This window comes from Pristiophorus japonicus, chromosome 22 (genome assembly GCF_044704955.1).
Source record: "Pristiophorus japonicus isolate sPriJap1 chromosome 22, sPriJap1.hap1, whole genome shotgun sequence".
Lineage (NCBI taxonomy): Eukaryota > Metazoa > Chordata > Chondrichthyes > Pristiophoridae > Pristiophorus > Pristiophorus japonicus.
In genome coordinates this window covers 4890416-4915349 of record NC_091998.1, presented here as the reverse complement: position 1 = coordinate 4915349, position 24934 = coordinate 4890416, and the positions used below count along the sequence as shown (strand labels likewise).

Genomic DNA, 24934 nt, shown 5'->3' with positions numbered 1-24934 from the left:
TTGGCAATTTCACAAGTTGCTATCGATATTTCTTTGCAACAAATTACTTTATTGCTGTATCAGAATCATGAGATTCAAGTTTTAAATTTTTTATTAAAAAGCTGTCACGCTATCAAACTACAGCAAATGGTACAGGAAGAGACATAATGCAGTCTAACTGCTGCTTCATTTTCCAACTGTTCCTTTACACACTGGAATGTGAAACCAATGCACTAGCTTAGCAAAAGGGATACTTAAAACCACAAAGACATGGAGTCATAAAACAACGTACTAGCATGAAATTGCTCTTTCACTGTTAAGTGTCACAATCTTTATTTTTAAAAAAATCTAAATTTAAGTAAAGTCACAAAAAATGTAAAGGATGCACAGTATCAAGAAGGTTGTTTTGAGTTTCCCGAAAGCAAATTTCAAAACTTTTTCCCTGCTTGGGAGGAGTACTATAAAAAAATGTAATCAAAAGTTTACACTTCAAATCACAGAACTCAGACTTTGCACCTTCTCATTTACTTTTTAAACACACACACGCACACTTTCTGTATTGGACAAAAAGCTGTTAAAATTCCCAGCTTTCCATTTTAAAAAAAAAAGATAAAAACCATTACTTTGTGTCAAGTTTTGCCATTTCCTGCACATAGATACCAATACTCTCGCTGTCAAACAAGACAAAAAATATGTTCTTCAGCGATGACGACGTCGTGTTAACAAAATAATTGGAGATGGCCTTGAGGATGAGCTGTGCTGCGATATTCTTTGGGAAACAATTTCTGACGGTTTAAAAAAAAAAAATTAACCATTACTTCACTTACAAAGCTGCACTTCCACATCATTATGGCATTACCAAACAGCTGAAAGATAAAATCTTGTAATATTTTACAGATTCATATAATGCTGCAGTTGCCCATCAGCAGGTTATTTACCAATATTAGTTGTTCAACACCATGGTTAGGCCAGTTACAATACTGTGTACAGTTTGACACCCCATTATAGAAAGGACAATTAAAGTGCACAGCATGGATTCTCCACGGGGGATGCCAGGGATGGGGAACTATAGGTACAGGTTGAGACTAGATATACCAAGACTATTTTTATTGGAGCAGAAGCAGCTAAAGCTTGATGAACGAAAGATTATTTTCTCTAGTTGGGCAGTAATCAATTTTAAACAGTTACTAAGGGTAAGGGAGGGGTTCGGAATTGATTTTACATAAGTTTGCTAAGGAGACCCCACTACATCTTTGAAGATACAAGTCCATAGAGCAAAAGGAAATGGGATCAGTTTGATTGTTAGATATCATGGACACTATGTACCAATGTGCTACTGTAAACTAGAGCAATGTGTTCTTGTCCCTTACATTAAGTGACAGTGTAAAAATGAAGATCCCATTACTTCTTAGGCAAGTTATGCAAGTGGCTAATTCTATTAAAGGTTTAAATCAGTTACCCACACATGCTCAGCTGCATGAAAAATTCTTTTCTCTGCCACATGAAATGCTGTCTGGGATTGTGACATCTGTGTGCGGAGGTTCAACAGCAAAGTTGCTGGAGTTAGTAGCATAGTATAATTTCTTCTAGTGCTTAGTTCCTGGCTATTTTATCCCTCCTACTTTCCCCATACAAGCCTCCTGGGTGTCTGATCCAGTGTTGTGGCCGTTTTCTTCAGTGCCTTCCCTTCAACTGTAACGTCAGTGACCACAGGAGAAATAAGAAGCATTAATAATTCAGTAAAATTATCCATGCCAAAGCAGCACAGCCCAAGAACTGGTCTTCATCCACAATTGCTGACGAGTGCAATTTGGCCATGAGGTTCACTTCTTTAGAACCAATTAGTCTTCAGTCTGAACCAGTACAATGATTCCTGCTGCTGCTGCATCAGTGCACAAGTACCATGGAGAATGTTTGTAGCATTTGCTGTCTCAAAATATCTTCAGAGAGGAGCAAGAAACCAAATGGAAATATCCTGGTCATGTACTTGGTGCTAGACTCCACCAGAACCCCTTTGGGACCAACATTTACAACAACCTCTGACCAATACAGTGATTAACTTGTAGACTCACGCAGTCCTAAATGGATTACATAATGAGCAAGAATTTAAGTTGGAGGCCATTTTGGTCACGTGCAACATGAGATCTCATGCAGGTTCAACTCCAGAAACTAGGTATGGAGGAGGGGGTCACTTTCTTTGCCCCTTATTTAGATCCAGTTTTTAATTAGCCATTGCAATATATATCTCTATCCTTTTTGATTTGTGTACTACAACTATTATTTGAAAAACTACCACCAGCCCTATTTCCATGACACAATGGTTCACCGGTGTATATGACCAATTCCAATCATAGCTGACCAGAGGCATTTAAACTGCTCAAAGTATGGCTGCACAATTCCTGTATCCACAGCATATAACCAAGACCATCTATTTCCAGCTCTTAACACCGTCTGCCTCAACACATCCACTGCTGAAACCCTCATCCATGTCATTGTTACCTCTAGACTTGACTATTCCAACACTCCTGGCTGGCCTCCCACATTCTACTCTACGCAAACTAGAGGTGATCCAAAATTCGTCTGCCCATGACTTAACTTGCACCAAGTCATGCTCGCTGACCTACATTGGCTTCCGGTTAAGCAATGCCTCAATTTCAAAATTTGCATCCTTATTTTCAAATCCCTCCATGGTCTCACCCCCATTGCCTAGACCCCAAGCTCTGGAACTCCCTGCCTAAACTTCTCAAAACATACCTCTTTGACCATGCTTTTGGTCACCTGCACTACCTATGTGGCTTGGCATCAAATTTTTATCTCAAAACTCCTGTGAAGCGCCTTGGGATGTTTCACTACGTTAGACGCTATATAAATACAAATTGTTGTCTTAGATCAGTCAGATTAATACTACAACATTGGAAAGTGTTCATCCTGATCAACCATTAATATCCTTTTGGATAAAATGAAGGCTATGATCATACATCAAGCAGTCATTTAGTGGATCAAGGATTTTCTAACTAACTACTGAAATGGAGTGGATTGGACAAGATAAAGGTGGTGTCTCTCAAGGCACCAAACTTAGCAACCTACCCTTTCTAATTAATAATGAACAATCTTCAGGTTCAAGGACAATGTTAAATATGTGGATGACCACCATAGTAGAAGCATTTGAACATCCTACCTTGATTGTTTTGCAGACCGACCTGAAGCTTGAGAGCTGGTCCTATCCAATGACATGGAAATCAACCCCAAAAGACAAAAGAGTTTATTATTAATTTTAGGAGGAGACACCCTTTCCCCCTGATCTGCATTGAGAGCTCCCACCGTGAAACTTGCATAGAATTACAGCAGAGTCTGTCCATTTGACCCAATTAGTCTATGCCGGTGTGTATGCTCCACACAAGCCTCCTTCCCACTTCTGGGGATAACGTGAGGATTTGAACTGGGGAGCTCAGATTTCTCCTATATAGAAAGCAAGTGGTGGTCATCTAAAGATAAACCTTCAGCGTATCTTAGATCACCAATTAGAGGGGTGGTGTAGCACACCAACTTTGTTTAGGTTTAGTACCAAAACTAAATTGGTACAATTTTAAGTGACTATAATGTAAAATGCTCATCAAAACTGGAGTTTGTCGATGAATGCAATGCAGGAAGTTTATTGGAACTATGGTGCTTTGCAATCTGCGCTAAGAGCTTTTAGTATTTCAGTTACCATCTTCTATATCTATAGCTTCAAAATGGAGACTGCTCCTGAAGATTTGTATTCAAATAAATTTAGAAATTTCTCTCATTCATCACTGTCCACAACCACTGCATTACAATCTTAAATTAATTATGGTCGTAGGTAATATTTCTCAATGTTTTGCCAACACCAATTTGTGGTTGTTGCACTAATAATTGATTTTAAAGGATGGGTTGTTAAGACGCTGTAGTTTAATCATACAATGCTCAGTTACAATTTTATTTTTTTTAAATTTGAATCCCGGGTCAGGCATTCTCACTTTCAGGAATCAAACTGTTAGCATACACTTTGGTTAAATCCCTCTAGGGCCTCGCCCCTCCCCATCTCTAACTTTTCCCACCTACAACCCACTGAAAAGTCTGTGGGCTCTTGTGCGTCCCCCTCATTTATTTTGACCCACCAGCCTTCAAGCTCTGTAATTACCTCCCCATAAGATGCTGCCTAAAACTTGCGTCTTTGACCAAGTGTTTGGTCACCTATCCCAATGTCTCCTCCTTTGGCTCCGTGCCAATTTTTAAAAACCTGATTGTGGTCCTGTGAAGCACCAAGACTTTATAAAGGCACTATATAAATGCAAGTTATTGTTACCACTGACATGTCTGACTCTAGATAACCACTAGATCCAGTTGCAGATCTGCCTTTGCTAAACTCCTCAGAATAGACTGAAGTTCATTCGAATGGGACAAATTTGAAAAAGGCCACTGTGTTTCCTGTAAATCCTAAACCTCATGGGTTTAGGATGAGATTATATACCCTCTTCCAACACTTCAGGACAAACAGCATTAGTCAAGGAAGATTTATTATGCTCAAATGCTATCGCTGTGTTAGTGTTTCTATTGCTTGACAAACATTCTCCAGGTTTCCATGGCATTTCTAAAATGGATGCAGTTACAATTACAACCTCGTTCGGACATCACACCCTTTATAAGATCCACGATCCAAGATACCTGTGGCCAGTTAAAAGTTTTCAGGCAGAACTCTTTAGCATCTAGAATCTTTGAGCACGAGTAGTTTTCCGAACCCAGTGCAGTAATCTAAATGGCAATATTCGGGCAGGCCTGCCAATTGTAGCCTTTGCTGCCCTCTAACCACAACTATCAATGCCTCAGACTGTGGATCGTATAGAAACACAGAAAATAGGTGCAGGAGTAGGCCCTTCGAGCCTGCACTGCCATTCAATGAGTTCATGACTGAACATGCAACCTCAGTACCCCATTCCTGCTTTCTCGCCATGCCCCTTGATCCTCCTAGTAGTAAGGACTACATCGAACTCCTTTTTGAATATATTTAGTGAATTGGCCTCAACAAATTTCTGTGGTAGAGAATTTCACAGGTTCACCACTCTCTGGGTGAAGAAGTTTCTCCTCATCTCGGTCTTAAATGGCTTACCCCTTATCCTTAGACTGTGACCCCTGGTTCTGGACTTCCCCAACATTGGGAACATTCTTCCTGCATCTAACCTGTCTAAACCCAGCAGAATTTTAAACTTTTCTATGAGGTCCCCTCTTATTCTTCTGAACTCCAGTGAATACAAGCCCAGTTGATCCAGTCTTTCTTGATATATCAGTCTGGTGAACCTTCGCTGCACTCCCTCAATAGCAAGAATGTCCTTCAAGTTAGGAGACCAAAACTGTACACAATACTCCAGGTGTGGCCTCACCAAGGCCCTGTACAACTGTAGCAACACCTCCCTGCCCCTGTACTCAAATCCCCTCGCTATGAAGGCCAACATGCCATTTGCTTTCTTAACTGCCTGCTGTACCTGCATGCCAACCTTCAATGACTGATGTACCATGACACCCAGGTCTCTTTGCACCTCCCCTTTTCCTAATGTCACCATTCAGATAATAGTCTGTCTCTGTTTTTACCACCAATGTGGATAACCTCACATTTAGACCACAAGACACCACAACATGATGGAATTATTGCCAGTCTAGTTTGTGCTGCAGTTCTTTGAGCCTCATTGCAAGGTTCATTCTCACTCCAACTGCCCAACATTTGGCAAACACAACAAACTACTGGATCTCGTCAGTGAGATTATGATCCAATCCAGTGAATAAATAAACCCGGCATAGAATGGTAGACTCCATGATCTTGTATCAATTAGCTTTGAGACATGTAGAGTCATTTGCTTCAAATCAAGGCAGCACAGCTGAAAAGGTTGCTTCCCCCTTCACCGCCCCATTCATTTTCAGCCGATCAGTAAGATCACACCGTTTGTCACAAAATCCATGGCTTTAAGATGGTGTCCTTTCTGGTGAATCATCTTCATATCCGAGTAGCCAGGCTAAACGTTGCCCAAGCATAGAGCTTTTTAAGTGTCTCGTGCCACTCCGCTTGACAGTTCCTTTCAAAAGGGGGCTACCTCTAGCATTGAGTGTACTATTTAGCCACCTTATAAATCCTCCACAAAAAAAAGATAAAAACATGCAGTATGGCAAGTCAGGTCTTGCCATTAAAGAGAACCCCAAAATGTCAGAACTTTTATGCATTGTAGAGCAGCACATTCATTGGCAGCACCTCAAGTTACTTTAACAGTGATGCACATCTCGTCAAGAGGAAAAGAATGTTTTCATTCAAGGAACTGATTTGAGTGTAGTTGACCTTTACCCTATTTGGCAACTTTGATTGAAGAAGTACATTCAATACGATCAAGTATTATCCTTCCCCCACATTAAGTAAAAGAGCAAGAGGCTTCAGCTTTGTTTTTGCTCCCAGTGAAAGACCCACTGTTTCAAGTCACTTCCTTTTCTCCAGTTGGCCACCCTATCCCCCTAAACGGTATTTAATCCTGCGGTCTTGTACATTTTCCGATTGGCAGCTATTGGCAGGTACAGGGCTTCCTGTGCTGATGCTGCTGTAACTGGGGTCAACCCATTTTCTTCCTCTAGTTCTCAGACCCCAAAGGGTGAGTCTCCGTAAGGGAGGAGAAGCTGCATTAAAATGGAGCATCATATCTTCAAAGAGTCTTGACAGTCATCTTTTCATGAATGCCAATCACGATAGCCTTGGTCAACGACAAAACATTTCTGTGCTCTATATATTAACAAAAGCAGAAGCACTCAGTACAATGAGTGGTATTCACGAACCAATGTAAAAATAGCCTTTAGTTTCAAACAGAAAATACGTTTTACCTGTTGCTGGCGATGGATGGGAAAGCAATTGATTTCAGTTTCTTCTCATCTGCCAAGGTCAAACAATTCTTCACAGTTTTTTCCAGTTGCTCTTCACATTTATCCACTCCCCACTGTGGGATGTTGCAGTGAATGATGAACTTTGCTGGCAGTCCAGGGGCCTGACCCAAAACAGCTACAACAGAACATGGGGATTAACTGGCAGTCAACTCCTCAAAAATGCCTTTTTTTTTTGTACCTTTATGAAATATTTTTAAATAGCATATTAACAAATGGTGTTCATAAGCATGCAAATAGGAAGGCCAATTAAGTTCGTACTACTTTGTTATAGAGGTGTACATTTTAAGAAGGCCACTAATGAGCATAGTTAATGTGCTGAGATATTTCTATTGATCACTTTCTTTACACTCAATTCTACTCACGTGGTTGCTACAAAAAGTCCTGAAATTCTGTAGCAAAATAGGTAAGTGACCCATGGAACTGAAAGAGTCTTTGAAACTTCTATTTGGTACCATGATTATGACTTGCCATTAACATGGGACCTGCTGAGCCAGAATCTTGCAATCTGCTGACGGTCACATTTTTTAAAAATTCATTCGTTGCTATCAAGGCCATTATTTATAGTCCATCTCTAGCTGCCTTCTTGAACCATTGCAGGTAGAGTTCAAGGACTTTGATCCAGTAAGGATAACGGAACAGTGATAAATGTCCAAGCCAGGATAGTGTGTGACTTGGAGATGATGGTGTTCCCATGCGCCTGCTGCCATTGTCCTTCTAGGTGGTAGAAGTTGGAGGTTTAGGACATGCTGTCACAGAAGTATAAAAGGCCAGAAGCAGTCTTATTTACGACAGAGACTCCTCCCCATGCCATCCCATAATCAACCAACCACTTCGGAAAGGCAGCTTCTACTTCACTCCAGTTGAATACTGTCAATTTACATGGAAACTCAGTACCTCAGAACTCAAATGAACAAATCTATGAACAAATCTAAACATAGAGATATTAAGGCACTGCAGTCCAAAAAGACTATTTCCATCAACAAGTAATTTACCGACCCTTGTGGGTACTTCTGTCAGGCCAATTGTAGAACTTTGTACAGAATTACATCAAACCTCGAAGCCTTTTGTGATTTGCTCACCTCTACGTGACAAAAAGCAAGGCCGTGTTTTGCAAGCAGATTGATTGTTCTGCTTGATCATTTAGAGGTCTCACTATTTTCAACTTCAGTAAGGGTGTTATATTAGGTCTGACTGCTTTAAACCAGAGAATGACGTTTCCTTTTCCCACGTATGGAAAAATACGAGACACCTAATGATGGTGATCATCATCATAGGCAGTCCCTCGAAACGAGGATGACTTGCTTCCATGCTGAAAAGGGATGAGTTCACAGGTGTTTCAATGAAGGACCTAATATTGAAGGACCTAATATTCCAGGTCCCGAACTACATCTTTAAGGGTGGAAGATGCCTGTGCATGGATTTTTTTAAAAAACATGTGGTGGCCGTTGCACACCAGCCACCACATGGGCTTGACAGAGCCAGGTCTTGATCCAATGACAAGGATTAACCAAGACAACTGGAGACTAGCTCTGCTGCACGGACCTAGTGCGCATACATATCAGAGTTTGGTCAGGCCAGTGCTGCCCCTAGGCCCTCGCTTCTTCTGGGTCCCAAACTCATGCCTCTCCTGGGTCCCAATTACATCCCTCAACGAACGCTTGCCACTCCTTCGCTCCAACCTCGCCGCTCCTGCTGTACCAGCCGCTGTATTCTGATGCTCAGCTGCTGTTCACAAGGCCACATGGAGGACTGTAGAGCTAAAGCAAAACCTCAGAGATCTGAGCATTCTGGAGACAAAATTCCCTGCTCTGCAACTCCATACAAAGGGTTGCTGCGAACATCTACACAATGTTGTTCATTTTCAGATTGGCAACAGCAGTCTGAGCTGCATCATGTCATGGATGAACTGGGGATTCATGAGCCTCAAACCTCACGTGACACCATCAGCTTGCAGTTTATATCAGCTCCCTCTTGTCTGATCAGGAGAACTACTGGCTCAGAAGTCAGAACCATCAAGTGCCACTCACCTCCCCCCAGATCGGTTTCTGCTACGTGAATTAATGAGGATGAAGACTTACCATTATACACAGTTGTATATAACAGATAGCTGTTCAAATAAGTAGTGACCCACAGGTCTCTACTACTAAACTGCAAACACATAAGAGTTTGGAATGGCATGGTGCCATTTTAACATTTAAACATATTCATCATGATCCGATTCCCCATAATGCCAATTGTGATAAGAGGACGTGGTGTAAAATGTCTCAAAGCACTTTTTCATGGACGAAATGTTAAGACATGCTTGTAAAATGAGATTATAGTATGCGAAAGTGATACTGTATTGTGATACAGGTATTCATAATTGTTAAAATTTCAAAAGGTCTCTATATATCAAAGCAGATTCCTCACTGTATTGTTCATGCAGAAGATAAAATAAATGCAGATCTTTTAATGTGAATTTCTTAATTGAATTTAATAAACTGCATTGATGTAGTAAACTTAAAAACGATATGAATTACTACTTGCCCCCAGCCACTTCCAAAGGTCCATTGGATTTTCGCAGCTCTTTCACAGCATCCAAAAACTCCTTTCCACCCGCTTTCTCCAAAGCGTTACCTGAAATTACAATTACTGTTTAGAACATAGTATCGGCTGGTTGATGGGTCTACTGGTGTAGTGGACTGAACCTCATCAGAAGGATCCAACTATATCAATTCCTCTGCCACCCCCACCTCACTTTGTAACACTGTCATCTTAACAACAAAGGTAGTCTTAAAACCAAATCGTAAGCTGAACTCCCGGGGATACAACTGCTGGAAGTCTGCAAACAGATACACTGTTCACTAAGTAGTGTGGAAAATTGTTTTGTGCATAATTTTGTTACACATAGTCAATATCTTTCGATATCCCTATAGTAATGAACATTACATTAGCACTGTAGAGCTTGATATGCCTTTGGTGCAAGAATACATTTGAGTGAAGAACATAGACAGTATCTCCAGATCTACACTTACAGTTCTGACGAAAAGGTCATCGGCCTGAAATGTCAACGGTTGCCTGACCTGACTTTTTCCAGCATTTGTGTTTTTAATCCCAGTTTATTAACCCTTGTATGTCAAGAAGAATCTTTAAATGATTACAGTTTATACAGTGCCTATGCCCCACACCCCTGTGAGAACAAGTGCTTTACTGTGCAGATGTGGAGCAATATCCAGGTCATAAAGTTAACTCAGGAAATTATCAGTTCACTGGACAGTCAGGTTGGAGTTCTGCTTGGAGATAAGTTGTGTGTGTGTGTGTGGGGGTGGGGTGGGGCTGTACTCACTCATCAGTGACACTAAGCTGCAGAGGTGTAAATCAAACCAACAACAGGAAAGCAGGTGGCAGGCAGAAGACGCAACTCAAGGTCACTCACTCAGCGAGTTACAAGACTCGTGTTTGGATCAGCACTGGCAAATAACCAACTCATGTGAGTGGTGATATTTACACTGGTGTTAATTTGGAGCCTACAAATGGATCAAAACATATTGGGGATTAATCTGTTCTCAAAGTTCAGATTCTAGCCATGAACTTTACGTTGGGGCTTTCCTCTTGGTGGATTGTGGTCACCTTTAAGAGGTCATTATGAAGTTAGCTGATACCACTAAATGCAATTTTAGTCAGCCAATCAAAAAAATGTACCTTTTACTTATTTAAAAAATAGATAGAAGACCCTTATTGCCACTAGAACTACAAATTTAAATTTGAGCAGACTTACATCGCTACCCATTCCCATTTTTCCATAGAGTTGTGAATTAGGGAACATTCTTCGCAATAATTACTTTTCTGTGCGTGTTTTTAATTTTAAAATGACAATTTCCATTATTATCAATTGTCTGAGGAAACAATTTAAACAATGACTAACTCAGAGCTGAAGAGGTGCAGTGAATCTTGCAACTTTCATATTTCAATACTTTCAAACAATTTTAGGTATACTGATGTGAATACAGTAAGTTAATGTAAATATATCCAGCAGACTTTCAACCATTTTATAAAGCTCCCCTCAGGTATAGAAATAATTACTGCAAGGTCCAGCGAGGGAAAAAAAAACATACCTACGTCCTCTTTAAGGTCAATTTCAGCATTTGTTGGGTTAATGATGCCCTCAACTTTAACTGAACCAATGTTACTGATTTCACTCTGAGTCAACGACAGCTGAAAAGAGAGAAATACAATCTAGTAAACCACATTAATAGCAACAGTTTAAAAGCAATCAAAGATGCTCAAAATAGTTTAACCTGAAAACAAAAGGTTAAGTTATCACGTTTGATCAGCTTTAATAGGCATCAATCTTCAAACAGAACAGTAAAAAAACTTGCAAAAACCAAAAATATATTGTGTACGGAACTGAAGTAGAAACAGGTGTGTGTCCAGATGTTTGGATTAATTTAAATCTGAATTTGAATCAAAAATGTCACAAATCTTACCTTTTGCCCTAGGAAAAGGCTCTTTGTCGAAAGAATTGTGAATCCGTCACCAGGCACATCATCTGATGTGGAACTAGATGCCCCTTCCTTATTGCTTTCTGATCGTCTACCCTGATTTAAAAAAATACATTGGTTTTGTTTTTTGAAAAACGTAGTTTTCTTTGTTGTTGAAATAATCCCAAACTGCTCCACTATTCTGATGTGAGTATTTTTCACAAAGGCAATGTGCTGTATTTCTCTATACAATTAAAGACATTACTTTTGTTTGTTCTGTGCCAAAGTAATAGGTGATTATAATTCCAAAACTGACTCTGGTATGAAGATGTTGACACATTCTGTTTCTCCTACGAATAAGTGTCAGTGACCCACTAACCCTTGTTTGAAAAGCAAACCCTACTCGGCCTTGCTGTTAAGTACATGGTATTACATATTACCACCACGCCTGTGCGTTTGTGAATGTGGTGATTCTGCGAAAACTATTATAGCACACTGATGTCCGGTAACGATATGCTATATTAAAAGATTTCTATGGTGCCCATATATTGGTAGATTCCCCATTATCCCAATAATTAGGCAGAACATCTATATTTCTAAATTTTCTATTGTTGGACTAAATGTATGTGTTTCCATGTTCAGATAAGACAGCATTACCACTTTTGATCCTACAAACCTGTTTAAATCAAATCTAGACTAAAGGATTCATGTCATCTCTCTGATCAACTTTGAATCACAACTTTAGCAAGTGTCATCTCTGTTCCTAGAGAATATTCTCAGTTACAGCACAAAACTACCTTTATATTATAGCATTCAATGGCTTTAATGATAATGTGGGAAATGAAAATGTCATGGTGATTAAATTGGGAGTTAGACAAAGTAGGAATGTTACCTTTGATGGAACCCATGCTGTAACTGACCTTGGCCTGTCTGATACAGAAAAATGTCATGTTTGGAGCAGGGATATGGGAAACAGAATATTACATTTCCGTGCGCTGATATCCCTCATTCTAATGAACCCAAAATGGTGAATTAATGCAAAGCTGAGTTATGTGTGACATGTTAGCGACAAGTAGTCCAATAGCAGCGAAGAATGTTCACCATTGGTTGACGGGGTTGGGACCTTGGTCACAGAAAAGAAAGCAAGCTAACCTGCTGCACCATCATGGTCTTGCCATGTTAAATTTCACATTTTAAAAACCAAGTACCATTGCAAACTTTTATTCATCAGGCAGCTGCCTCCATTATCCACCCGTGACATATTTTGTAGGATGAGGTTTTAAACCAGATGACATGGTACCCATCCAAATTCATCTTTCCAGCAACCTTCACTTTCCAATGCAGATGTTTAATTTAAGATTAGACATATCCTAAAAGTTAAATCAACATAACATTTGCCAAATTGAAGGCTTTTCTGCAACAACAGGTCCTTCACACTACTGTTCCCAGTTTGATATGGGATGTTCAAGATCAAAGCCCCAGGAACAATATTAAATTACATGCTTACGGTGAATTTTAAGCTTCAAAAGCTATTTACATCAAACGGCACTTTATGAAACACAGGATTAAAGCCACAATAGCTAATAATTGGCTACTAATTACTAGTGCTGTATAGTTTAGTGCCATTGTGCCACACTGTACCTCCTTACCATGTCCAAAATAACATGCAGGAACTTCTGTGATATGAACTTACCTTTCGGACTGATTTTTTTGCAGGCTTTGTAGACTTTTTGGGAGATTTTTTGGGAGATTTTTTAACTGGAGAAGCCTTTGCTTTTTTTGCCTTCTTTTCTGACGGTGTAGAAAGAATGGTCTCTACTTTACTCCTGGAACCACGTTTCTTCGCCAGAAGTTCAGGATGAATTCTAGGCAGCACACCACCACTTGCGATTGTTACTCCCCTCAGTAACTACAGGCACAAAAGTAACAGCAGTTCCAAATATGGCAGATTTACTGCAGGTCTGCAGATATATATATTCATTACAAATGCTGCTATATTGTGGCATTGCTATTCTAGCAAAATGCTTTCAGACCAGTAAATGACAAAAGACGGTTGAAGTTTGTTTTTGGTTCCACACTTTGCTCCACAGTTTCGGTTTGTGGGAAGTAGCACCATTAGGAAGAAGGAAACGCTTCAGTTATCCGCAGCATGGCCTATTAGAATCAGACAATTTCAATGCACAAAACTAAATGAACGTTTAATTTATATATAGAATAAAAATGGACAGTGCGCCTGATATTTCTAACGTGGGGTTAGCATTCTAAATATTTGCTACAATCATAGCCAATCCATTTCTGCTCATTTAAAAATTAGCAGTGACAATTTTTTTTACTTGTAAAAATGTTGGTAAATACAGGTTTAATAATTCCACCATCAGTTGTTATTAATAGCTGTTGAGGAGAAACCAGCACATTGCAGTTCTTGTTGCCTTTATATATTTATTCATTTGAAGAGGGAGACTTATACAATTATTAACAAGTTTATTATGGGGTCTGAACATCACAGATAATACATTTACCGTAAGAACTTATATTTTATATTATGCTTCTCACATCCTCAGGATGCCCCAAAGCACCTCTGCAGCCAATTAATTTGCTTTGAAGTGTAGTCACTGCCGTTATGTCAGCAAATTCAGCAGACAATTTGCAGAAACCAAGTGCCACAGGAACGTTTACGTCCACTTACCGTCTTGTTGAATAGACGGCATGTCCAACAGTGCAGCACTCCCTCAGTACTGCTTTGATGTGTTCAGGTCCTGCAGTGGAACTGGAACTTCCTGACTCGCAGGCAAGAGCGCTACCACTTAGCACTACTTCACACAGATCAAGGTAGATTATTGGAGTTTTTACTACTCTCAACAGCATATCCCTCACATACTCTATCCCAATGCGCATCATTCCCCGGCGATAAGGGCAGATGTTTCCCTGATTTATACCACACTGCCCTGCGACAGGCCACAGAAAGACCTAAGGCAACTCTCAAGAGATCATGCCTCACAGCTGATCTCTCCATAAACAGTGTGAGGTAGTAAGAATAATTTACATAGCGCCTTTAAATGTAGTAAAACATCCCAAGGCGCTTCACAACAATTTTACACCAAGTTAGATATTGACCATTGAGGGAAAGAGAAAAAAAACAGGAGAAGTGTAAAAAGAGGTTAAAGACTCGGGTCTGAAGCAGCAGCCAAAATGCGCACGCGGAAAAACTTTCTAAAAATTCAAATTACATTGTAAATAAGAGTATACAATAGTAAAATCGGTATAATAAAAAACAAAATTAAATAATACACTATTGGAAATTAAGTTAAAATTAGATATTTTAATTTTAATAGTAATGCAACTCAACTGCGCAAACAAAACCTTGACTAACTCCAGGGCATTTACATTCAGTAGCAAAGATCAATGTATCCACACAGCTATCCTTCCCTCCTGTAAGACTTCTACCCACATTTCCAAAATTAATATTAAATCTTATAACACAGAAGGTGGCCATTTGGTACATTGTGCTGGCTCTTTGAAAACTATTTGATGAGATGTTAAACCGAAGCCTGGTCTGCTCTCAGGTGGACGTAAAAGATCCCACTGCACTATTTTGAAGAAGAGCAGGGGAGTTATCCCCGGTTTCCTGACCAATAATTATCCCTCAATCAACATCACAAACAGATTATCTGGTCATTATCACATTGCTGTTTGTGGGAGCTTGCTGTGCGCAAATTAGCTGCTGCATTTCCTACATTACAACAGTGACTCCAAAAGCATTCCATTGGCTGTAAAGTGCTTTAGCATATATCCAATTCCTGTTAAAAAATTCCTGAATGTATTTGCATAAATCAACAATGTAAATTATTTTGAGACAGATTTCAACTAGATCAGCACAAATATCATTACAAGCCTTACTTGATTTAGTTCTTCATCATTTGCCACTGCCAGCAGAATGTGTCTTGGCGTTATTCTACTCTTCTTGTTATCTCTTGCTGCATTTCCAGCCAGTTCCAGGATTTCAGCTGCAACAAAAACATGTTTTGAGAGTTAATAGGTTGAGAGCAAGTTATACTAGAATTTTTTTATCTGAAGATTCAAAATAAAATGGTTTCCAAGATTAAGGGATCAATTTCTGTAATTTTCTTTCCATCCAGAGGCTTTGTTTTAAACTGCAAATGTTAACAGATTGTTCTTCACATTTTAAAATTATATTTACTATTTCTTTTAACCTGCTAGGTACTCTATGACCGCTGCCAAGTAAACGGGTGCTCCCATTCCAATACGATATTTGAAAGTTGCTTTCCGTAAGTATCGCATCATCCTCCCAACAGGGAAAATGACCCCTGCTCTAGCTGAGCGAGACGTCTTGGTCATCTTCTTTTTTCCACTTCGGGCCGACATCTTGCCTGTTGTGGGTCAGAATCTTACACCAACTGTGAATCTAAACAAAAGCCACAATCAGTCACTTAGACAGCACAGAAAAAGGCCATTCAGCCCATCATGGATGTGCTGGCTGTTTGGAAGAGCCATCATAGAAACATAGAAAATAGGTGCAGGAGTAGGCCATTTGGCTCTTCGAGCCTGCACCACCATTCAATAAGATCATGGCTGATCATTCACCTCAGTACCCCATTCCTGCTTTCTCTCCATACCCCTTGATCCCTTTAGCCGTAAGGGCCATATCTAACGAACTGGCATCACCAACACTCTGCGGTAGAGAATCCCACAGGTTAACAACCCTCAGTGAAGAAGTTTCTCTTCATCTCAGCCATAAATGGCTTACCCCTTATCCTAAAGACTGTGACCCCTGGTTCTGGACTTCCCCAACATCGGGAACATTCTTCCTGCATCTAACCTGTCCAGTCCCGTCAGAATTTTATATGTTTCTATGAGATCCTCTCTCATTCTTCTAAATTCCTGAGAATACAGGCCCAGTCTCTCCTCATAGGTCAGTCCTGCCATCCCCGGAATCAGTCTGGTGAACCTTCGCTGCACTCCCTCAATAGCAAGAACGCCCTTCCTCAGATTAGGAGACCAAAACTGAACACAATTTTCCAGGTGAGGCCTCACCAAGGCCCTGTACAACAGCAGTAAGACCTCCCTGCTCCTATACTCAAATCCCCTAGCTATGAAGGACAACATGCCATTTGCCGCCTTCACCGCCTGCTACACCTGCATACCAACCTTCAATGAATGATGTACCATGACACCCAGGTCTCGTTGCCCATTTCCCTAATCTGCCGCCATTCAGATAATATTCTGCCTTCATGTTTTTGCCACCAAAGTGGATAACCTCACATTTATCCACATTATATTGCATCTACCATGCGTTTGACCACTCACCTAACCTGTCCAAGTCACCCTGTAGCCTCTTAACATCCTCCTCACAGCTCACACTGCCACCCAAGTTTAGTGTCATCTGCAAACTTGGAGATATTACACACAATTCCTTAATCTAAATCATTGATGTATATTGTAAATAGCTGGGGTCCCAGCACTGAGCCCTGCGGCACTCCACTAGTCACTGCCTGCCATTCTGAAAAGGACCAGTTTATCCCGACTTTCTGCTTCCTATCTGCCAACCAGTTCTCTATCCACGTCAATACATTACCCCCAATACCATGTGCTTTCATTTTGCACACCAATCTCTTGTATGGGATCTTGTCAAAAGCCTTTTGAAAGTCTAAATACACCACATCCACTGGTTCTCCCTTGTCCACTCTGCTAGTTACATCCTCAAAAAATTCCAGAAGATTTGTCAAGCATGGTTTTTCTTTCATAAAAAACATGCTGACTTGGACCGATCCGGTCACTTCTTTCCAAATGCGCTGCTATTTCATCTTTAATAATTGATTCCAACATTTTCCCCACCACTGATGTCAGGCTAACAGATCTATAATTCCGTTTTCTCACTTCCTCCTTTTTTTTAAAAAAAAGGAGTGTTACATTAGCTACCCTCCAGTCCATAGGAACTGATCCAGAGTTGATAGACTGTTGGAAAATGATCACCAATGCATCCACTATTTCTAGGGCCACTTTCTTAAGTACTCTGGGGTGCAAACTATCAGGCCCTGGGGATTTATCAGCCTTCAATCCCATCAATTTCCCTAACACAATTTCCTGACTAATAAGGATATCCTTCAGTTCGTCCTTCTCGCTAGACCCTCGGTCCCCTAGTATTTCCGGAAGGTTATTTGTGTCTTTCTTCGTGAAGACAGAACCAAAGTATTTGTTCAATTGGTCTGCCATTTCTTTGTTCCCCATTATAAATTCACCTGATTCTGACTGCAAGGGACCGACGTTTGTCTTCACTAATCTTTTTCTCTTCAGTCAGTTTTTATGTTCCCAGCAAGCTTCCTCTCATACTCTCTTTCCCCCTCCTAATTAAACCCTTTGTCCTTCTCTGCTGAATTCTAAATTTTTCCCAGTCCTCAGGTTTGCTGCTTTTTCTGGCCAATTTATATGCCTCTTCCTTGGATTTAACACTATCCCTAATTTCCCTTGTTAGCCATGGATGAGCCACCTTCCCCGATTTAATTTTACTCCAGACAGGGATGTACAATTGTTGAAGTTCATCCATGTGACCTTTAAATGTTTGCCATTGCCTATCCACCATCAACCCTTTAAGTATCATTTGCCAGTCTATTCTAGCCAATTCACGTCTCATACCATCAAAGTTACCTTTTCATAAGTTCAGGACCCTAGTCGCTGAATTAACTTTGACACTCTCCATTTTAATAAAGAATTCTACCATATTATGGTCACTCTTCCCCAAGGGGTCTCGCACAACAAGATTCCTTATTAGTCCTTTCTCGTTACACATCATCCAGTCTAGGATGGCCAGCCCTCTAGTTGGTTCCTTGACATCATGGTCTAGAAAACCATCCCTAATACACTCCAAGAAATCCTCCTCCGTCGTACTGCTACCAGTTTGTTTAGCCAAATCTATGTGTCGATTAAAGTCACCCATGATAACTGCTGTACCTTTATTGCACGCATCCCTTATTTCTTGTTTGATGCTGTCCTCAACCTCACTACCACTGTTTGGTGGTCTGTACACAATTCCCACCAGCGTTTTCAGCCCTTTGGTATTCTGCAGCTCTACCCATAAATTCCACATCATCCAAGCTAATGTCCTTCCTTACTATTGTGTTAATTTCCTTTTTAACCAGCAATGCTACCCCACCTCCTGTTCCTTTCTATCGATCCTTCCTGAACGTTGAATACCCCTGGATGTTAAGTTCCCAGCCTTGGTCACCCTGATCCAAATTATATCATATTCATTAATAGCTGCCTGCGCAGTTAATTCGTCCACCTTATTACAAATACTTCTCGCAGCGAGGCACAGAGCCTTCAGGCTTGTCTTTTTAATACTCTTTGTCCCTTTAGACTTTTGCTATAATGTGGCCCTTTTTGATTTTTGCCATGAGTTTCTCTGCCCTCCACTTTTTTCTTTTTTCTATCTTTTGCTTCTGCCTCCATTTTACTTCCCTCTATCTCCCTGCATAGGTTCCCATCCCCCTGCTATATTAGTTTAACCCCTCCCCAACAGCACTAGCAAACACTCTTTCTCCCCCGTCTAATTAGGCCCACTCCCTGCTCTTTCCCCATTATCCTACAAATTTATTATGGAATCAATTCAGCCATTTTGAGGTTTGCTGTATATCAATCATTATCATCATAGGCAGTCCCTCGAAACGAGGATGACTTGCTTCCACGCCAAAAAAGGCAGAGTTCACAGGTGTTTCAATGAAGGACCTAATATTCCAGGTCCTGAACTACACAGTGTAGGGTGGAAGATGCCTGTGCGTGGATTTATTATTTATTTATTTATTTTTTTAAAAAGTGTGGTGGCCATTGGCACACTAGCCATCACACTGGCTTGACAGAGTTGGGTAATCCTTGCCACTGGACCAAGATCTAAGACGACTGGAGACCAGCTCTAATGCATGAACAGAGTGCGCACACATATCGCAGTGTGGGCTGGCTTGTGCTGCCCCAGGGCCCTTACCTCTTCTGTGTCCCGAATTCGCGCCTCTCCTGGGCCCCGATCACGTCCCTCTACAATCTCTCGCCGCTCCTTCGGCCCCGACCTCGCTGCTCCTGCTGTACCTGCCCACACTCCAGTCACCAACTTGGACCTCGATGACATCACTCTTCGCTGCCGTCACCCTCCTGCACCAGTTCGTGCTGTACCTTGCAATCGTATGCCTCCACGCTGCCCATGGCTGCCATCCACTGCTCCTTTTATGGCCCCGACCTACCGATGATGGTTTCTCGCATGTCGGGGCCGCCAATCACCGTTCAAGCTACGCACCTCCACCTACATCATCAACAGCTTGCAATAATTTAGCGCCTTTAACATAGTAAAAAGCCCAAACCGCTTCATAGGAGCGTTATCAACAAAATCAACTGATACTTGTGTGTATCTCAATATCTCTAAATTTGACGAGTTAGATGGCAAAGCAGTATATAGGAGGAAGCATTAGCAACTCTCGAGAAAAGAACCCTAGCTCTTTCCTGATAGGTGTAACCTCTCAGTTCTGGTGTCAACCTAGTAAATATTTCTTGCACCTTCACCAGTACTTCTATAACCTTTTAATAATATGGAGACCAGAACTGTTCACAGTCCTCCAAGTGTGACCTAACCAAGGTTATAAGAGCATAAACATTAGAGCAGCCCCTCAACCCTGCTCCGCAATTCACTAAGAACATGGCTGATCTGCTACCTCAACTCCACTTTCCCGCCCAATCGATTCTTTGTGTTCAAAAATCTATCTATCCCAGTCTTGAATATACTGGGGGGGGGGGGGGGGGGGGGGAGGGAGGGAGAGAATTCCAAAGATTCAGAACCCCCAGAGTGAAGAAATTTCTCCTCACCTCAGTCCTAAATGGTTGACCCCTTATCCTGAGACAATGACGCTTAGTTCTAGACCCTCCACCGATGGGAAACAGCTTCTCAGCATTTATCCTGTCAAGCCCTCTCAGAATTTTATACATTTTCAATTAGATCATCTCTCATTCTTCTAAACACCAGAGAATATAGCGATTCTGCTCAATCGCTCCTCGTAGAACTACCCTCTCATCACAGAAATCCAGCTGGTGAACCATCATTGCACCACCTCCAAGGCAAATAGATCCTTCCTTAGGGAATACAACCAAACTGTCTGCCAGTTTTTGACTCCACAAAGTACCCAGGCCAGATCCTTCTCTAGTTGAGTATAGGGGTACGGTAGCATTGTTATGTTACTGTACTAGTAATCTAGAGACTTGGACTAATGATCTGGAGATACGAGATCAAATCCCACCATGGCAGCTGGGGAATTTAAATCCAATTAAATAAAACTGGAATAAAAGTTAGTATTAGTAATGGTGACCATGAAACTACCAAATTGACTTAAAAACCCATCTGGTTCACCAATGTCCCTTATAGGACAAGAATGGCAGATTTACTTCTATATGTGACTCCAAACCCACAGCAATGTGGTTGTCTCTAACTTCCGCTGAATGGGAAAACAAGCCACTCAGTTGCATTTACGAAAAACTAAGAATAAAACCGGACAGATCACCCAGGTATCAGATTCAGACACGACAGTGTCAGCTGTGATTCAGTGGGTAGCACTCGGGCCTCGGAGTCAGAAGGTCGTGGGTTCAAGTCCCACTCCAGGGACTTGAGCACATAAATCTAGGCTGACACTCCCAGTGCAGTGCTGAGGGAGTGCTGCACTGTCGGAGGTGCCTGTCTTTCAGATGAAACGTTAAACCGAGGCCTCGCCTGCCCTCTCAAAAGATCCCATGGCAATATTTTGAAGAGCAGGAGTTATCCCCAGTGTCCTGGGTCTAATATTTATCGCTCAATCAACATAACAAAAGAGAGATTATCTGGTCATTATTACATTGCTGTGCACAAGTTAGCTGCCGCATTTCCTACATTACAACAGTGACTACACTCCAAAAGCACTTCGTTGGCTGTAAAGTGCTTTGAGACGTCTGTTGGTCGTGAAAGGCGCTATATAAATGCAATTCTTTCTTTAAGGCACTACACGAGTGTTATCAAACAAAATTTGACATCGAGCCACATAAGATGATATTAGGGCAGATGGTTTGTCAGAGAGGTAGGTTTTAAGGAGCGTCTTAAGAGGAGAGGTTGAGGGAGGGAGTTTCAGAGCTTGGGGCTGAGGCAACAGAAGCACGGTCACCAATGGAGCGATGGAAATCGGGGATGCTCAAGAGGGCAGAATTAGGGGAGTGCAGAGATTTTGGAGGGTTGTGGGGCTGGAGGAGGTTCGAGAAATATCAAGTAAATCATTTAAAAAAAAAAAGAGTAAACATTTTTTTTAAACCCTAAAATGTTTTTTCTTCGATGACAAGCTCGCCAGTCCCTCTCCATTTTGTCGGCCGCCCTCCCCTGGGGGGCGCGAGGCTTCGATTCAAACTTTTGCCTCCAACCGAATGGAAGCCGCGCGCCTCCCGCGTCCCAATTCAAACCGCAGCTCGAGCGCCTCCGGCCAACCGCCAACCCGCAGGCTCACACACACACACCCACAGCCCGGGGCTCGGCTCACACACACACACACCCACACACCCACAGCCCGGCTCACACACAGCCCGGCTCACACACACACACCCACAGCCCGGGGCTCGGCTCACACACACACACACCCACACACCCACAGCCCGGCTCACACACAGCCCGGCTCACACACACACACCCACAGCCCGGCTCACACACACACACACACACACACACAGCCCGGCTCACACACACACCCACAGCCCGGCTCACACACACACACACACAGCCCGGGGCTCGGCTCACACACACACACACAGCCCGGGGCTCGGCTCTCACACACACACACAGCCCGGGGCTCGGCTCACACCCACAGCCCGGGGCTCGGCTCTCACACACAGCCCGGGGCTCGGCTCTCACACACAGCCCGGGGCTCGGCTCACACACACAGCCCGGGGCTCGGCTCAACACACAGCCCGGAGCTCGGCTCGCTCACACAGCCCGGGGCTCGGCTCACACACACACACACACCCACAGCCCGGGGCTCGGCTCAACACACACACACCCACAGCCCGGGGCTCGGCTCACACACACAGCCCGGGCCTCGGCTCTCACACCCACAGCCCGGATCTCAGCTCTCTCACACACACACACCCACCCACCCACAGCCCGGGCCTCGGCTCACACACAGCCACCCACAGCCCGGGCCTCGGCTCACACACACAGCCCGGGCCTCGGCTCACACACACAGCCCGAACCTCGGCTCACACACACACACACAGCCCGGGCCTCGGCTCTCACACACACCGGGGCTCGGCTCACACACACCGACAACCCGGGGCTCGGCGCTCTCTCTCTCTCTCACACACACAACCCGGACCTCGGCTCTCACACACACAGAGTCCGGGCGCTCACCTACACAGGGCCCGGATTCGGGCCTCTACTCACAGGCCTTCCCCTCACACAAACCTGCAACTCTCTGTGCGGTGAAAAGCTCGACGTTACGAGGTACCCACCCCGGTAAGAAACTAATTTATTCCATCCTTAGCAAAGACTGAATTGTGTCATTAAGCCACTTGTACATTGTTGACCGAGAGCTGTGAGGGAGGCATCGCCGCTCAAATTTACCTCGAGAGAGAAGGGCGGGAAAACAAATCGACGGCTGCACAATTCGGCGTCCAAAATATAAAAAAAAATCTCGCTCAAAAAAATAAAAATGTTAAACCTGGAGGCCACAGGACGGTGTAAAAATGCACACACACAAAAACCCCGAGGCCAAGCGCTTCCCGCCGAAAGATCTTCCCGCAATAAAAAATGGCCACCGTCTGCGGATTTTAAAATATTTTTAAAAACTGAGGTATTTCTTCACATTTAATATTTTAAACCGCGGCGGAGATTCAAGAGAAGCATCCAAGGTGTCGGGGACAAGTCTGGATTACCGTCTCCTCCCACCACGCAAATTTTTTAAATATATTGTGTGTCGTTGAACAATTTAGTTGTTTGGAACTGAATTCGGGCGCGGGGGGCGCGCGGCTTCCATTCGGTTGGAGGCAAAAGTTGATGTGTGTTTTCTTTTAAATATTTTTTTAATGTTTAATTCCCTGTAGGTGTTTTTAATGTGTGTGTGTGTGTGTGTGTATATATATATCTTTCTTTATATAAATCTTTGTTTTGGCGCTCACCTGTCCCGGGCTGCTGCAGCTCCGATCCGTGCCTTAATCCCGTGTGTGCAGCAGGAAGGGGAAGCAAGCTCTCGCTTCTCGCAGACCCATTTGAAAAATATAAACTCAGCCTATCAGCAAGAGGAAATGAGCAGAAGGACGGGAGGATAGGCTCACATCGAGGAGGCAACAAGCAAAACACACAATCCCGCGCTCTCTCTCTCTCTCTCTCTTCCCCCCCGCCCCAACACACACACACAAACATAACTGTTAACACACACTTGGTCAGCCTCACAGCAGGGATTTTTTATTTGGAAACATCAGAAATGCAAAACCCAACATTGGGTGCACACCTTTTACGAGTAGGCATACATTTTACTACCGGAAACATTTACATGTGCCTCAGGATGTTAAAAACACAAGTAGAACTCACTCCAATACCAGTACACAAAAGTAGGACTATGATCAGATCCAATCTTTAACCAATTATTACATCCAGGGAGATCTGAGCAAATACAATTACTGACAGTGCAATAATCTACTATATCATCCACCAACTAGTTATCACCTGCCCAGTGTCATTGGGACAGATGGTGCAAACCTTCCCCCCTCTACATTATATATCTCAATCTGAGACACCTCTGTGCAGGAAATGGTTGTGCCTTTTTATTAATAAAACTAGGTGGCCCCAGTTTCATCAAAAAAAAATTTAACATGCCTCCTATTTAAAAAAAAATAAAGAAGGGCGCAACTAATCTAAAACTATACTATAAAAGGCATTTATACCGCGCCTTTCACGACCACCGGACATCCCAAAGCACTTTACAGCCAATTAAGTACTTTTTGAAAAGTAGTCGCTGTTGGAATGCAGGAAACTCGACAGCCAATTTGCGTACAGCAAGCTCTCACAACTCTTTTTGAGTAAACAAAACAAACATTAGGTCAAATGCCCCCCCCCCCCCAATCTGGGGGACACTTCAAACATTTTTCAACTGCCCTTTTTTTTTGTTTTTTTACTTTTTGGGGTTTTTTTGTGATTTTTTTTTGGGCAATAAAATCATAAATTTTTACAAGTGCCCCCTATAAAAGGGGAGGGGGACGCTAAAAACACCGGCAATTAAAACAAATTAAACTTTAAAACATAAAATCAAATTAAAATTTGGTTGCTGGGGGTGAGATGCACTCCAGTCCCTCTGGCGCCCACCTCTCGCGGAAGGCCGCGAGCGTACCGGTGGACACCGCGTGCTCCATTTCCAAGGACACCCTGGCGCGGATGTACGCGCGAAAGAGAGGCAGGCAGTCAGGCTGAACGACCCCCTCGACCGCCCGCTGCCTGGACCGGCTGATGGCCACCTTGGCCGTGCCCAGGAGCAGTCCTACGAGGAGGCCCTCGGACCTACCCGCTC

General features: G+C 42.5%; 2 protein-coding genes across 5 annotated transcripts in view; one reads left to right on the top strand and one right to left on the bottom strand.

Moving 5' to 3' along the window:
• Positions 1 to 73: 73 nt before the first annotated feature.
• On the bottom strand, positions 74 to 23724 carry macroh2a2 (macroH2A.2 histone). Of its 4 annotated transcripts, XM_070865549.1 has the most exons (11): positions 23550 to 23724; positions 19366 to 19677; positions 15584 to 15795; positions 15270 to 15376; positions 13066 to 13281; positions 11379 to 11489; positions 11007 to 11106; positions 9439 to 9528; positions 6853 to 7027; positions 3158 to 3199; positions 74 to 764 (listed from the first exon to the last, which is right to left on the bottom strand). In XM_070865549.1, exons 3-11 carry the CDS (start codon positions 15753 to 15755, stop codon positions 599 to 601), a joined length of 1179 nt encoding a protein of 392 aa, XP_070721650.1. In that variant the 5' UTR covers positions 15756 to 15795; positions 19366 to 19677; positions 23550 to 23724; the 3' UTR covers positions 74 to 598. The 4 variants fall into 4 exon arrangements, with proteins under 4 accessions (XP_070721650.1, XP_070721649.1, XP_070721651.1 ...); XM_070865548.1 differs by lacking the exon at positions 19366 to 19677 and having other exon boundaries at positions 23550 to 23723; XM_070865550.1 differs by lacking the exons at positions 19366 to 19677; positions 23550 to 23724 and adding an exon at positions 22996 to 23186.
• The window catches only part of LOC139235162 (mucin-6-like), a 305371-nt gene continuing 301890 nt past the window's right edge, over positions 21454 to 24934 (top strand). Inside the window, exons 1-2 of the mRNA XM_070866381.1 lie at positions 21454 to 21469; positions 21726 to 22887. Of these exons, the coding sequence (XP_070722482.1) occupies positions 21454 to 21469; positions 21726 to 22887 (1178 nt within the window). The remainder of the gene's footprint in view (positions 21470 to 21725; positions 22888 to 24934) is intronic.